Genomic DNA, 16,796 nt, shown 5'->3' on the forward strand with positions numbered 1-16,796 from the left:
AGCTCAGTTTATTAGGACTCTGTGACTTTCACAGAAGGGACTGAGCGAGGAAAAATGGCTCAGGATTTCTTCTGTGTGTTTCATTGTGGCTTTTTATCACTGAGTCCATTTGTCACTGAGACAGACTGTACTTCATCTTTGCCAGCAGTGAATGCAACCTGTAAAAACATACTTATGACTTGTTTCCATGCACTTCCCAGAGAGAAAAGCAACATTCTCCTCTTATAATTTTACTGAATGTTAATAAGTTTAATGCCTCATTATAAGGGGAGGACGGTGGATGGCTGTAATGAATTGGGAGTTGATAAGCAGACTTGTAAGTGCTTCTTAAATGTGCCCTATAGGGACAGTGTGTCTGTGACTTCACTAGTACTGGTATGGGCACATGGACTCCAAACAGTTTTGATGGTATTTGTTTTATTTAACCAATTTTCTGCTTCAAGATGCTAAGATAGGCTCCTGCTTTGAATGCAGGAACCGTCATGAATATCAGGACAGGAACTTGAAAAATAAGGCTTAAGAGCGATGACATCAGTTGGTTAACCATAAATTCCCAGTTTGCCTACTTACTGTTTGTTTACTTTCATTTTTTATTTATTTATTTATTTATTACTAAATTTACGAGAGTTGAATTGTCTTCTGTTTTGGAAGTTAACTGCAAAGTACAAGCTTATTTCCGAAGTCCATATAAACCTAAAACAGAAATCCTGTAAAACTTTTGCCTGACCGACAGTTTAACTTCTTTACACACTGCCATTTTGTCAAGTCACATAATCATCTTCTCCACATTTAAGGGGATAGTAACGTACTTGACTTTTGACTGTTGATATAAACCAGAGGTTTCTGTCGTGGAAATCTCATACATAATGTGAAACAGGCCACATTGCTTTCAAAAGACCTTTATTGATCAAACTGTGTTAAGATCTCAAATGTAACAACTTTGGCTTGAGATTTTCACACTTTATAAAGATAAATATTGTAAAATAATACATTTTAAATCATACTCACTGCACACACAAAGGTCATAGCAGTATGTTTCCATCCGCTATATGATATTGTGGACAAGTGATGTTTAGAAATGTATACATTACTGATGTTAACATTTTTTACATAATTAGTTTCTTTCACATCATTATAATCATTAATCTCAAAAGTATGGTAGAATTTTAATAATAATAATAATAAATTGTAACAGTCTAAATATACAGTAGATGATTTCCAGAATTATTTGCAGGTCTTCCACATTTCTTTACCTGCCTGCATTCCTGCAAAAATACTGGTGTAACTGTGGAGTTCTCATTTTGCATTGATCTGATATTTACTGCATTATTGATTCACACATAAAATTTGCAAATACAAACAAATATGACGACAGCATTTCTGCATGGGTAAATGAACATAAACACAGGTCATGCACAACAAATTAAGTTCATTCTTCATTTACAGAAGCCCACACAGAAGTAAGCTGAATAAAATGCTTAAAAGAGCTTTTAAAAAAACATCTTACTCTCAAAACATTACAGACCCCTGAACTTATGTTCTGCTCATCTAGTAAATTTACAGTAAAAAACACTGTAAATTCAGATGTACATGTTTCTAAATGGAATATGTTGGAGAATGTTACTAATTTGATATGTTAATTGAATGATAAAACTGGAATTCCCCAGGAGCACATAAATCTCCAGCCTCACAATACAAATAAAAATTAAAAATTAAAAAATTATAACATAGAAGTGGTTGTCACTGAAATCCTATAGAGAATTAATAAATGGTATAATACATACCAGATTTTTCATGTAAATATACATCAATATTTTACATTCCTACATCAGTATTTTGTCCTTAAAATGCAGTTATGTATAACAAATATTGAAATGCAGACACATGATCTAAATTGTTAACTGTCATATCACAATACAATATTTTCCTTTCTTTTCCTTTTATTCTTCTCTCTATTAAGTGGCCTTAACAACTATGTACTTACATTTTAATTAATAATTTAGTACAATGTACTTATTGTGTACATACATGTTTTACATTTTACTTATATAAAAAAAACGACATGTAATTACATCTGTATTTAATTTCTGTAATTACATTTATAATTACACTGTTGACCCATACTTTACACCTTAACCCACCCTTAAACTTACCCATACCTCCAACCCTCTCCCTAACCTTACCCCATCCCACCTCAATAGCAGCAAAAGTGTTTTACAATACTATGAACACAATAAGTACATTGTACTTATTTTTTTTATGTAAGTACATAGTAGTTAAGGCCACCTAATATAAATTGGGACCAAAATCACTATAGTTTGTATCATGTATTTGTTAAACATCTGAACAAAAATGCTTGAATTAGCAAATACTTCTAACCTATATGTTCACAAAACAAATTATATTATATAAATTTTTATATATTATATAAAACAGAAGCTGTAACATACATTCACAGTCCATACAGTAACAGTGCTTACAATGTTTGAAACCCATTGAAAAAAGTCATACCCATCTTCTCTTATGAAAAGAAAAATGAATAGATGTAGAAAAACCCTTACAAGTTGTACATTGATATAAATATTGTTTTCTCATCTGGACTATTAAAAAAAAGAGTGTCAAACACTTGACAGCTGTTGTTTACTGTACTGAGAATAGTATTTTTCTCTCAGCAGACCATTTGGACCGGTCTACAAAAATAGTCATCTTAATATCTGCAGAATTCAAAGAAAATTTGGAACTGCTAGCTACATATTACTGCAAGAATATAACACCCTTTTGTTGGATAACAGAAACATATACGGTAGGGTAGAGCTTAAAAATAAACTCCAAAAAATCAGCCTCTCTCAGGATTCTTTCATTTTCCCGTTTGTTATAGTACTTATACGCAATATTCTTGTAAAATCCTCCAAATCTCACACCGCCTTTGCCTCATTTTATGTGAAAAGTTTCTTCAAGTGTCACCATTTTTCAAAGCAGAATAACTCTCAACCATTATAATGGGCCACAAGGGAAACCACTGCAGGTTTGGCATTATCTGTTGATAGAGGGCGGTCCTCCGCTGGGTTTGCCTGGTTGGGCAGCACTGTGGGTCCCAATGAAGCAACCACAAAAGTAAAGTTGTCTGTGCGCCGTCCAGGCCGAACAGGTTTAGTTACCTTTGAAGAACTTTTCAGACTGGAACCTCGCTGGAGTTTGTCACAGTTGAAAAGAGCCCTGAAACACCTGTAGAACTAATACAGATAAACCCAGACAAACAAGTAAAAGGCATTAGATCAACAACGCTAAGATATTCCACACATGCAGTAATTAGTTTTAGAATTAAGCCCTTAAAATTCAAAGCCTTTATAGTGTTGATGATTTTATTATTTAAATGTAAAATAAGCCTTTTCAATTTGTGCTTTATAATAACAATACTTCAGAGAGAGTAAGCATCATAAGTTTGAAAAATTGCATTAAACACTACAGTAAGGTTGATTAGTTTCTCTCAGTGCTTTAATTTCATATGACCTTGCAAGTGAAAATATCCACATTAATTTCAGTACCTCCACTTTTTAAGTGCTGCATGCCACTAATGAATAATTTCCCCCCTGCTAGCAACTATAAGCCCATCAGCCATGGCTGGGCTTAGACAACAATTACAGCTCATTTAGGAATTCTGATTAGAAAAATACCTTTTTCTTTTATGCAAACAACCCTATTATCAGTTTTGCCATTTGTAAAGAGAAAACTATTCACATTCATCAACAGTGCCATTTCTAAATGGTATCGAATTATCAGTTAATTTCATTTTACTTGTACCTCTAAACAGAACAATTATACAATTTGAAATGGAATAATCACTGAGACTATACACTGGATCAATTATTTCCATGGCTGTATTTAAATGTCTGAGAGTAACCTGAAGTAATTGTGCTGATTCCATTCAGAGTAGAAAAAAAGAGAGATGGGGGTTGTGTGTGTGTGTGTGGAGTGGGGGTGCAGCAGGTGTCACTGATAATGGTAACAAAGGTGAGTGACTGAAATAAGCAGTGACATAATAATCAGGCATAATAAAGCACAAAGTGGACTTGTCATTTAATGGTGCTGTATCAATTAATGTATCTGTTTTTATGTAATACAAAGTTGAGGTCTAGAGAAATGAAAACAAACATACTGTACAAAATTTTAACAAAGTATATTATAATAAAGACAATTCATCAACATTGCACATTGAAAGGGCCAAGGTTAAAAAATCTGAAAATTTGAAGTGTGGTACAAAAAGGGAAAAACAAAGCTTTAAATGCTCTCAATAATATTGCTCTTCAGACTAGAGGGAAACATTATAATTTAAAATTCTAGGGGCTTTTCATGTAAAGACCCTGCACCTGCCACAGTACAAACTTCTGTTATTAGTGGTTTTAACTACATTGTGATCTTTCAAATGAGAGACACATCCAGGTTTGTGATGTCACTTCCCTTAAGAAAACGTAGTGTACTTAGTATACGCAATCTGCTATGTATACTTATAGTCAACTACATTTCCTCAAGAAATGAAAAAGATCCAACATTTAGACACAATGATACGTGATAGGGGTATGGGAAATTATAACCATCTAGAATTGCAATTCATTAGTGAGAAGAGCATGTATTTAATTTCATGTACAAAGGCAAAACAGTGTGAAAAGTAAAAACAAGCAAACAAACAAAAAAATCAAATGAAAATACTCAACACAAAAATTCAGAGAGCTTATCACATTCCCAGGATTTGTCCCAAACATTTTTAAAGTGGAATGGGACATGACTGAACATTATTGATTCATAACCCCTCTGTCTGTGCCATAGAGGCCTTTTCACACCACATGCGTTAGCAACAGCAGGCATGTGAGGTCCTTTCACACTGACACTGTTTCTGCTGTAGAACAAAAGTATAGAAGTCTGTTTCTTCCAGAAAGTACATATAAAAAAGATAATTGTGACTTTATATCGCACAATTGTAACATACATTTTTTATTTTTTTTATTTGTTAAATTGTAATTTCACACAAACTACAGACATATTTTTATTTTTTCTCCGTAATTTCAGCTTAATGCTGAAACTACTGCTAACACCGCTCAGCTTACACATGCAATATAAATGGTTTAGTCTATTAGTATGGTCAATGAAATACATATGCATCATTTTTCACTGCTTATTGAAGTGGTGTGAAATAGACTTGTTATTTGATTACTTCCATTTTTATTTCCTGTGACTGTGACTATTGAGAGTGTGGCGAGTGGGGCGGGGCCGAGAGGGGTGGGAACGAAGAGTGAGGCCAGGTGTAGTGATTGGAGATGAGCTACACCTGCGCCCCACCGCCAGTATCGAGTCCCACGTAGGAGATGGAAGGATATAAAACTGGAGTGACGACCGTGAAGGACGAGAAAGGACCAGGCCTGGACAATATTTTATGTTTTGGCTTTTATTTGTGCGCGTCAGTCGCCGTGAGGGGCTGACGCGCTGTTTTGTTTATTTTTGAATATTAAAGTCTTTATTTGATTGTGCACCGGTTCCCGCCTCCTTCTTCCCGATGAGTACAAAGGTTTTATCGTTACAGAGAGTTAAAACCACAAAATTACTTATGGCTTGCTTATCTAATTCATGACATTTCATATTTTACTGATAACGTCTCGGTTACGTACGTAACCCTCGTTCCCTGATGGAGGGAATGGGGACGTTATGTCGAACGACATATGGGGTCTCACTTGGGAGGCCAATCATCTCTGAATTTAAGAGAAAACGCCAATGAAAATTGGCTAGTGGATTTAACATACCTGAGTCACTCCCTGTGCCAACGGGTATAAATAGGGCGACAGGTGCATCCACTCATTAGTTTTTACGCTGAGGAGCCGAGAACGTGTCCCGGCAACAGCGACCGGTTCAAGGTTGTGGCATGGGGACATAACGTCTCAGTTCCCTCCATCAGGGAATGAGGGTTATGTACGTAACCAAGACGTTCCCTATCTGTCGGTCACTACGAGTTATGTCGAACGACATATGGGGTCCTATGGAAAACGCCACAACCTGAACACCATCACAACCCTGTGGCGCTGCAATTGTCGACAAGCCCTGGCATGCCACAAAAGCTATGCTTAAGGTTGTAACCTTCCCAAAGCCCCAGTGCAAATTCACTGTCCTTGGTACCGAAGGGGCCAAAGGGAGAGTACATCGCTGCTGGAGAAGACCACGCTGCTGTTCCGCCCACACAAAGTTAGTGGAAGGGATTTCAACCTTCGGAGAAAGATTGCTTTAAATTTTCCCTATTTGTTTTTAAAGCTTGGCAAGACGATGGGGAAGCGAGCCTTAGGAAATGGTCGCTACGGAGACCATATCCGACCCGTAGGGAGGTGACATGTGGAGATACTGATATAGACTGGCCCGGGGGGGCAGTACTACATATGGAATGGGTCTCTGAGGCAGGTCCTACCTTAGAGTAGGGATGGAACACCTGGCGGAAGAGACTGACAGAGCGGGTCCGTCAAAGGAAGACACGGGTTTGCCAAGAGGGAAACCTTACCGTGGAAGAATACACATATGGGATTACCAGTAGGGAATCAAGCCATATGAACACCTAGCCCAGTACAGGGGCTGACCGGAACTACGGGCATGCTAACAGCAGTACTGGGCCTGGCGACAGACTGCTTTGCCAAGTCTGACTGCTGAGGGTGCTGGAGGATGCTCGACCAGGGTACACAAACCAGGGAACTCTACTGGGAGAAGAAAGGGACTCACATCCCCGTTTTAGGGGGAATGGCGCAGCAAGCTCGACACCCAGCCAGCCCTTCCCGCCAATTACCTGTTACCCAACACACGGGAAGAAACTGGCTCTACACGGAGGTTGTAAAACCTCGCAAAGGTGTTGGATGTCACCCAGCCCGCAGCTCGACATAAATCTGCCAGAGAGGCACCGTGCGCCAGCGCATAGGAGGAGGCCATACTCCATGTGGAGTGGGCCCTCACCCCCAGAGGGCACGGCTCGCCTTGGGAATGGTAGGCCAAGGCGATGGCATCCACTATCCAGTTGGCCAACCTCTGCTTGGAGACAGCCTTTCCCTCCTGCTGACCTCCAAAGCAGACCAGGAGCTGCTCAGAGCTTCTGAAGCTCTGGGTGCGGTCCACGTATATGCAAAGCACTTTTACGGGACACAGCAACGGCAAGGCTGGATCTGCCTCCTACAGGGGCAGCGCTTGCAGGTTCACCACCTGGTCTCGGAAGGGAGAGGTGGGAACCTTGGACACGTATCCCGGCCGTGGTCTCAGGACAACGTGAGAGTAGGCCGGCCCGAACACAAGGCACTCTTCACTTACCGAAAATGCTTGGAGGTCCCCAATCCTTTTGATGGAAGTGAGCGCGACCAGGAGCACTGTCTTGAGAGACAGGAACTTAAGCTCGACTGAATCCAGCGGCTCAAAGGGATCCCTCTGAAGTCCCACCAGGACAATAGAGAGGTCCCAGGAGGGAATCAGGGGTGTCATAGGAGGATGTAACCTTCTGGCACCCCTCAGGAACCTAACGATCAGGTCATGCTTCCTCAAGTACCGGCCGTCCACTGCATTCTGATGGGCTGCAATGGCAGCAACATGCACTTTCAGGGTGGAGGGTGACAGCACACACTCCAACCTTTCTTGCAGGAAAAAAAGCATGGCTCTGACCAGGCGTCTTCGGGGGTCTTCACAATGAGAAGAACACCAATTCATGAAAAGACTTCAGAGCAGAGGCCTGCCTCGTAGAGAGGGCTCTAGCCTGAGTTATAGTGTCTACCACCGCTGGGGGCAGAGCTTAAGGTATGTGCCTGGGAGGGGCTGTCACGAGGAGCATGAGTTCCGAAAACCAGGTCCGGGTGGGCCAGTAAGGCGCAACCAACAGGACCTGTTCCTCGTCCTCCCTGCACTGCCAGCAACTCAAGACAGTTGATGTGCCAAAGCAGTCGAGGTCCTTTCCAGGACCCTGAAGCTGCCTGCCTGTTGCATGTCACACCCCAGCCCGTGCTGGAGGCATCTGTTGTGACAACAACATGCCGGGACACTTGTTCTAAGGGCACGCCGGTCCTGTAGAAAGACAAGGTCCGACCAGGGGCTGAATCGAGGCGAGTGGAAATCGCCTTCCCGAGGGACTGCATCGTGACTTCCGTCACCCGGAAGGGGGAGGTCAGTCGCCATGCGCAGCGGCTCCTGCATCAAACTCGGGTTGGTTCTACCCTCGTGCATTTGTTAAAGCCTTGGCTTGCTGAGTTTGCAGGATAGCTGCAGCTTGGCCTGCAGCACTGTAAGCCTTGGTAGCGAACGCGGCCGACAGCTTACAGGCCTTGGGTGAGAGGTGCGGACTATTCCTCCCAGTGGCGGCGTTTTGCGGACAAAAGTGCACCACAATCTCATTCTCCTGCCGGGGAATGTCAACGCACCCCTAGCTTCCCCGCCAAGGGTAGTGAGGACGGAGGAACAAAATGAGCTGCTTCCGGCCATAAAAAGGGGCCATCCACGACTACATCACTTCCCCATGCACATCCGGGAAGAAAGGAACCAGAGTAAAACGAGGTTGTGAGCCGCGCTCTACACTGAGAACCAATCAAACAGCCATGAGCACTCAGGGCTGGCAGTGCATTCACCTCCATACTGATGCTCACAGCTGCCCGGGCAAGCACGGCTGTCAACTCTGGGTCCAACTCGGCAGTGGCGACAACACCGGAGGGGGGCAGCCCCGCCGAATCTTCATCCACAGAGGTCAACAGCCCATCCCCGATGCTGCAATCAACATCTGATCCCCGGCGGCAAACTGAATGACCCGTTGGGACTGCCATAAGACAGCCCAGCAAAATCACCCAGCAGCCACACAGGACAAACACTGTGGAAGGGGTAAGAGGTCCGTGGGGCGTGGCCCGGCGGAGAAGCTCTCACTGTCACCTTCAAATCTCCCAGAGCACTAGCCGGCGGTCCTCTGCGCGTGACAGAGAAACCGGAACGGGTAGTGACAGAGGGGTCTGCTCCTTTCCCTTTAAGAAAGGAGAGACACGATCGCAGCGTTACCATGGTCACACACGCAGTGCGTGCATGAACCATCCACGAACGCGCCTTCAGCGTGCTGAATGCCCAGACATGGAATACAACGAACGTGGCCGTTGTCAAAGAACAGGAAACGACCGTATCCAGAAGGACGCGGACGAAACGGCGTCTTTATAAAGACGCGAATCGTCCGTGATTTGCTCTTTTAGGAAATTTACTCTCTTAGTTGAAGCGCCCAGGGGAATCGCTGAAAGGGACACCGCTGTTTGTGCCATACCACCAACCAGAACAGCTTCCCGACACAGCAGATGAATGGCTTTGTTGAGTATAAAATCTTTCATAAAACCACTAGGCTCCGAAGCAAAAATCCTAACGAGTGGATGCACCTGTCGCCCTATTTATACCTGTTGGCACGGGGAGTGGCTCAGGTATGTTAAATCCACTAGCCAATTTTCATTGGCGTTTTCTCTTCAACTCAGAGATGATTGGCCTCCCAAGTGAGACCCCATATGCCATTCGACATAACTCGTAGTGACCTACAGATAGAGAAAGACTAGTTAATAGTCCCAAAGGAAAAAATAAATATTGTACACACAGTTTTTTTTTTTATTTTATATATATTTTTTTACAAACTTTCAAGTAGAAATAATATCATGCTTCAGTAGTAGCTAGTGGAAGTTTAAAGTGATGTTAAATCGTCTTCAGTTGACGATTTAACATCACTAGCATTACTTCATAAAATTAGTTAAAAGGAAATAATATAACATTCCTCTCCAGCTACAGCTGTCATCCACCATTTAATATGATAGCAATGCTACTTAATTTGGTCTAATAAAATTTAAGATGTTAAAGGTGCTGTAGGGAACTTCTGTAAAAAAAATATTTTTTACATATTTATTAAACCTGTCATTATGTCCTGACAGTAGAATATGAAACAGATAATCTGTGAAAAAATCAAGCTCCTCTGGCTCCTCCCAGTGGTCCTATTGCCATTTGCAGAAAGTCATGCGCTCCCGGTAAAAAACAACCAATCAGAGCTGCGGTCTGTAACTTTGTTTGTGTTCAAAATGTAGAAAAATGAACATAATAAGCGAGTACACCATGAATCCATTTTCCAAACCGTGTTTTTAGCTTGTCCTGAATCACTAGGGTACACCTATAATAAGTGTTTATATTCGGACTATTTAAGATTGCTTCGGGGGTACAGCGGCGGAGTAACCCAGTACCTTTGTGATTCTTCATAGACATAAACAGAGAGAAGTAGCTCCGGCTACGATGTTCTTCCACAAGACGCAAGCAGTTCTGTTTATTAACCGCTAGAGCGTAAAAAGTTCCCTACTGCAGCTTTAAGAATTATTTCACAGCTGCGCTAAACTGATATTAAATATAGATGGCACATCACTTCAAAGTGTCATAAAGGAAATCCAAATGTTTTGTCAGGAGCAAAGTTTGGCTACATCAGACATCAACATTTGTAATATGCATGTTTCATTATTAAAATTCATCTTCACTGGTCTAATACTAAAGATTACAGTAATTAAACAGTTGAAAACTATCAAACCGTAAAAACTATGTGAAATCCATAGCTTCAGTCATACCCATACATTCAGTGGATCAAGTTTGATATCTAACAGATATTTGAGTCACAGTTATCAAACACTATGGGAGAAAACACAGGGCCAGACTCACCGGAGATGTTCTGTTCCCAGAATCGCCGAAGGACGTTGCTGGCCAAGAAATGTTACTTGAATCTGTACAGCATTTTTAGTCTTCAACTCGCCTCAACTCACAGTTTCCATAGTTACGGGCTGGGAGGAATTGAAGACTGAAAATGACATACAGGAGAATCTTTCTTCATCGACTAGAATGTGATGAATATCCGGAAACATCACTCATTCATTCATGCAGTACACTGATAGATTTGAAACAATCAGAATTTGAGTGGCATGGAACACAGAGTATGACTAACCTAAACTCATGCCAAAAAGAAAAAAAAGTGGTTTATATCTATATTGTGTCTCTGGTTCTTTTCAAATATGCAGATTATTTCAAAATAGATATCTAACTCTTCAGTGACCTGAAAAACAACACACTTTCTGTAAATAAATGACTGCTGAATAATTAAAAGCTATTTATTGTATTTTATTCAGCTTTTAGCTCTGGTCTATAACCACCATACTTAGCCACTGAATTAAATACATTTTCAGTTACACTCCTAGCTTCCAGCATTCTATATGTGGACTGCCAGCGGTGAACTCACAAAATGCACAAAATGATTGACAGACAGAAAGCATCCTGAAAGCCTTCTGACTGGCTAAAGAAGAGTTTCTATAATCTGTGTTTGTGAGGACACAGTGGGGTTGATGAAAAGCTAAAAATGTATTACATTTGAAATTAAATAATTTAAAAATAAAAACAAATCAAAATAGAACATATTTACTTCTTTACATGAAAACTATTAGCTGACACCAGAGAACCACAAAGGTGAATATGCTTTCAAATTAATAAATTACATTTTAACTTCAACTACGTATGGTAGGTCACTGGGAATCCCTGAGCCAATAAAACATTTGACCATGGCCTGGTTACTTGGTTAGGATGTCAGACATTATTATGAATTATTATGAGTCAGCACTCTTTGAGCTCTTTGCATCATATTACTCCCAGTTTGTGGCTGATTTTCAGTGGGACAAGAGCAATCTTAAGACTGAAGCTCTCTCTGACTGAATCACTTAATTAGAGTTCCTATCCGATGTTACAGTTTTTTTCAGTCGCTAACAAGCATTTGTCCAAGCAGTTGTCACATTTTCAAAACTCTAAACACAATTAGCACAGTATCTGTCTATTGTGGCCATACCATTCACACATTTCATGTCGTTTTCACACAATATGGAGTCATTGAACACATTTCCAGAATGCTTACATTTTCTGAACAGACAAGCTATACCTCCCAACAATATTATGGATCGTTTTTGTAGTATTTACAAATGTTAACACACAACATCCCACAATAGCAAAAACAATGTTCCAAACCTTAGATACAGTATAAAAACATCTGCTTCTGCAATGATATCAGTTCAAAAACAATATATCTTAGCTGATTTATGTTGTGTAAATTGGGCAAACCACAACTGATTCCAATCTGGCTTAGACTCAATGGCAGGGGTTATTTTTTTCTATTACATTGACACTTACACAATAAAAGGAGGACTTTGAAGAGTGTCCTCAGTCCCAGTGAGGCCCAGTGAGAGGAGCAGGAGCAGGAGCAGTGAGAAATGCAGTGAGAGGAGACAGAGCAGTGAGAGGAGCAGGAGCAGTGAGAGATTGTTTTTATTTTACTTTTATTTACCCCCCCCCCCCTTTCTTTAGTTTTTATATCTGAGCTTTTTGCTGTTGTTGTTTTTTGTTCAGAATGCTCTCATGTTTCATGGATATTTTGTTCACTGTAAGCAATACTCTCAAACCTTTTCTGTTCTATCATACCGTGTTTCTACTGTACCTCCTGCAGTAAACTGTAAAGGAAAAAAATAGCTTTTTACTGGAATGCTTTTGAATGTGAACATTACTGTACATTTGGACATACAGTTCCTAACCAAGAAATTTAGTGTAAAACATTGAATTGCATGTTTTGCATGCAAATACCTGTAAAACTGAGACTGAAAAGTCTAAGCAGTTTTTGTAATGTCAACAATAGCCAGTATTTTGAAACCTGGTGTACTTTGATTGACTGCATGTACCTTGTGAGGTGAAAACAAGTGTTATTCTTTGACAGAATAATTTTGAGTCAGATTTCCAGTGTTTTGGTAAAGTTGGTGTGTGCAGATAAAGATGTGTTCTATTTTGAAATGAAGATTTAGTATATATTTAACAAAATGTGTTTTTGAGAAGAAAATTATCCATTTGGCCAATTGTGTTTTGTAGGTGTGAGTCTGTGTTAAGAGTTTAGAAAAAGTATCTGAAGTATGGTTAAGCGCTTGTTAGCGCTTGAAAAAAACTGTAAATCCACAATTTACCTATATGGGTAAGCCCCGTCCCACTTAGTTACTGTTGCTCACTCGGACAAACAAAAGTTGCTCACTGTCTGACAATAATAGCTGTCAGACCTTCTTCTGAGATGTTTCTGATAAATCTGGGACATGGATTGACCTTCAAGTGGGACTTAAATATGCCATGGAGGGAGGGATATAAAGGATATTAAAATAAATATGTAAAAATACAGATCACAATGCAAATGGGAGAATTATGTGACTGTTGTCAGATTTGCAATGACCATAGGCACATACTTTTTCCTTTTTTCTTTATTCATTTTCATTTTCCAATTAAGCATAAACACCCTTAAACTGACGAGAGCTTCAGATCTTCCAATGTTTTTTTTCTATGGCTCTGAAACCTAAAGATATCTGAGTTCTGCTCCCCATAATACTGATACTGGACTGCCATTGGCTCATCTGTGTTCGAGAGGAGGGACTTACTGAAAGGTCAATTAAACTATTCAGTGTTATTAAACAAAACAATACAAGACAAGAAGGTGAAAATTATTACGTTTACAAACAGGGCATTGCTGTAGAGAATACAAATTTTCTTCATATCAAAACAATAAGGAATGGACACATTTTTTATTTTATATTTTCAGAAATGTAAAAAATATTCTGATAAAGTACAGCTACTTAATAGTATTCTTAAGGTTACTGATAGAGTAAAATTGTTTTTACTGTCCAGCACTGCTCAGTATTAAATAGTTTAAAGAAATTATGTATATTCAAGTGCTTATGGTCTTATCATTCATTGCATTAGCACTCTTTTTTTCCTTCTTTTTTTTATGTCAAATTGCTTAAAGGGGGGGGGGGGGTGAAATGCTCGTTTTCACTCAATATCCTGTTAATCTTGAGTACCTATAGAGTAGTACTGCATCCTTCATAACTCCAAAAACTCTTTAGTTTTATTATATTCATAAGAGAAAGATAGTCTGTACCGATTTTTCCCGGAAAAACACGAGCGACTGGAGGCGTGACGTGTGGGCGGAGCTAAAGAATCACGAGCGCGAGTAAGCTTTTGCGTTGAACGCGTCTGGAAGCTGTGACACCGTGAGGACAAAACCAACCAAAACAAACCATGGCTAACAGTCAGATTCAGCATATATTTATGGCCCAGAATCAGATCCAGAGGCTGAAATTGAACAAGAGCAGCATCAGCAATCAGTCTCTATGTGGTATGTACTGAAACTGTATATATTTGCTTAGCGGTTTTGGAAAATGACTAAGTTCCACTTTGTCGTCTTTTTTTTTTTTAAGCTGTACATGTGGAAAGTGCAGTTTGATGACAACATCGCATGTTGTTTACTTGATGTGCTTACACGCCGATAGCTAAGTTAATAACACAGAGATATTTGAAGCAGTTTTACTCACCGCCTGCGGTTCCAACACACGATTGTGACCCTTTTTCGTTGGGACTGCATTATCCTTAAGAAATAAACAATGTGCAAATCCGGTGTCAAACTGGACCTTGTTTGTAAAACAAGCATCTTCGAAATGCAGGGGAACAAACACAAACACTTGCACAACTCCGTTGATGCTCTGTAAAAATAAATCCATCCACTGGTCCCTTAATGCTGTTTCTCTTTTGGTAATCTGTGCAGGGTTGTCTTGCCCTGGCAACCAAAAGCACACTCCTTTTGTGACATTTCGCGACGCTCTCGCTCTGATCAGTGAAGTCTGATGTGCTCTCAGTGCTGTGCTATATGGGAGCGCGCGCTCTTCCGGCAGACGTGCCCTCAGGACCCATATAAGGAAATTCCGCTCCATCTAACGTCACACAGAGCCATACTCGAAAAAAACTTTCCGAAACTTGTGACAAACCGGAAGTAGTATTTTTGGAACAGAAATACTCCTTCAAACGTACAACTTAATTTTTGAAACTTTGTCCATGTTTAGCATGGGAATCCAACTCTTTAACAGTGTAAAAAACTCAGTATGCATGAAATAGCATTTCACCCCCCCTTTAATTTGATGTAAGGCCCTCCCCTCGAACGCAGATGAGCCAATGGCAATTAAGTATCAGTTGCACAGGGACCTGAACTCGTTTCAGCTGAACACTTCAAATACATTATTTGGGTAACATTTTACAGTAATTAACTAACACTTGAATACCCTTTTAATATATTAACTAACATGAACTAACGGAACCTTACTGTAAAGTTTTACACGTATTTGTTATTAAAGCATATTTGTTCACAAAACACTGTTAAATTAAACCAAAAAGCAAGCAGGTGTGCATGATTTGGCATGGTAGCCAATACAAAAATAATTGGTAACCTTTCCTTACCTAAATCGTGTGTTTGTACTAAGCTTGGTTGCAGAATCACATCACTCTTTGCTTCTAATTATTATCTTTATCCATATAGTGTAGTAGTTAACTATCTCTGTGTCGTATGTGGCCCTTTATTAAGGATAAATTCTAAATATATTATTGTATACAGCATGCACAGAGTGCTCTCTTTAAATTGATTAAAAACTGTCACTTATTCATCACAATATCACAAAATATCACTACCATTTTGTTTACTTAAATGGGGTGTCATCTCATTTATCATCAGTAAAATATGGAGTGCCACAAGGATCCGTCCTAGGTCCCTTCTATTTTCAATATACATGTTGTCCCTTGGTAATATTATTAGAAAATACGGAATTAGCTTCCACTGTTATGCTGATGATACTCAGCTATATATCGCAACGAGACCAGATTAAACTTCTCAATTATCTAAGCTAACAGAGTGTGTTAAAAATGTAAAAGATTGGATGACAAATAATTTTCTCCAATTAAATTCGGATAAGACAGAGGTATTAATTATTGGACCCAAAAACCCCAACACAGAATTTTGTAGATTACAATTTGCAACTAGACGGATGTACTGTTACTTCCTCTACAGTCAGAAATCTGGGTGTCATATTAGACAGCAATTTGTCTTTTGAAAATCATATTTCCAAAGTTACAAAAACTGCATTTTTCCATCTTAGAAACATTGCCAAGCTACGAAACATGTTATCTGTTTCTGATGCAGAAAAGCTAGTTCATGCATTCATGACCTCTAGACTGGACTATTGCAATGCACTTCTAGGTGGTTGTCCTGCTTCGTCAATAAACAAGCTACAGGTAGTCCAAAATGCAGCAGCTAGAGTCCTTACCAGGTCAAGAAAATATGATCATATTACCCCAATTTTACAGTCTCTGCACTGGCTACCTATTAAGTTCCGTATCAGTTACAAATTATCATTACTTACCTATAAGGCCCTAAATGGTTAAGCTCCTGCGTACCTAACTAGCCTTCGACCACGCTACAACCCATCACGCACCCTGAGGTCACAAAACGCTGGACTTTTGGTAGTTCCTAGGATAGCAAAGTCCACTAAAGGAGGTAGAGCTTTTTCACATTTGGCTCCCAAACTCTGGAATAGCCTTCCTGATAATGTTCGGGGTTCAGACACACTCTCTCTGTTTAAATCTAGATTAAAAACGCATCTCTTTCGCCAAGCATTCGAATAATGTATCTCTTAAATTGTGAGTGTAGTTGCATCTGATCAAATGTGCATTTTTATTCATTAGCTTGGGTTAAACTAATTTTAGTTTGTTGGATCAGCAGCAATGCTAATGATGTCTCTATTTTGTTTCTATGTTTTGCCACGGGATTTACATCCCGTGGTAACTAGGATTTACACAAGCTCCAGTCTGGACCCAGAACACCTGAGAAGAGATGATGCTGACCCTCAGAGGACCTCAGATGA

At 40.0% G+C, this 16,796-nt stretch overlaps 1 protein-coding gene across 1 annotated transcript in view; it reads right to left on the reverse strand.

The window, feature by feature from the left end:
• Positions 1–883: 883 nt before the first annotated feature.
• Positions 884–16,796, reverse strand: part of tmtopsa (teleost multiple tissue opsin a) — a 144,898-nt gene continuing 128,985 nt past the window's right edge. Inside the window, exon 4 of the mRNA XM_052549394.1 lies at positions 884–3,233. Within this exon, the coding sequence (XP_052405354.1) occupies positions 2,988–3,233 (246 nt within the window). The 3' untranslated portion in view covers positions 884–2,987. The remainder of the gene's footprint in view (positions 3,234–16,796) is intronic.

This window comes from Carassius gibelio, chromosome B2, assembly GCF_023724105.1.
Source record: "Carassius gibelio isolate Cgi1373 ecotype wild population from Czech Republic chromosome B2, carGib1.2-hapl.c, whole genome shotgun sequence".
Taxonomy (NCBI): domain Eukaryota; kingdom Metazoa; phylum Chordata; class Actinopteri; order Cypriniformes; family Cyprinidae; genus Carassius; species Carassius gibelio.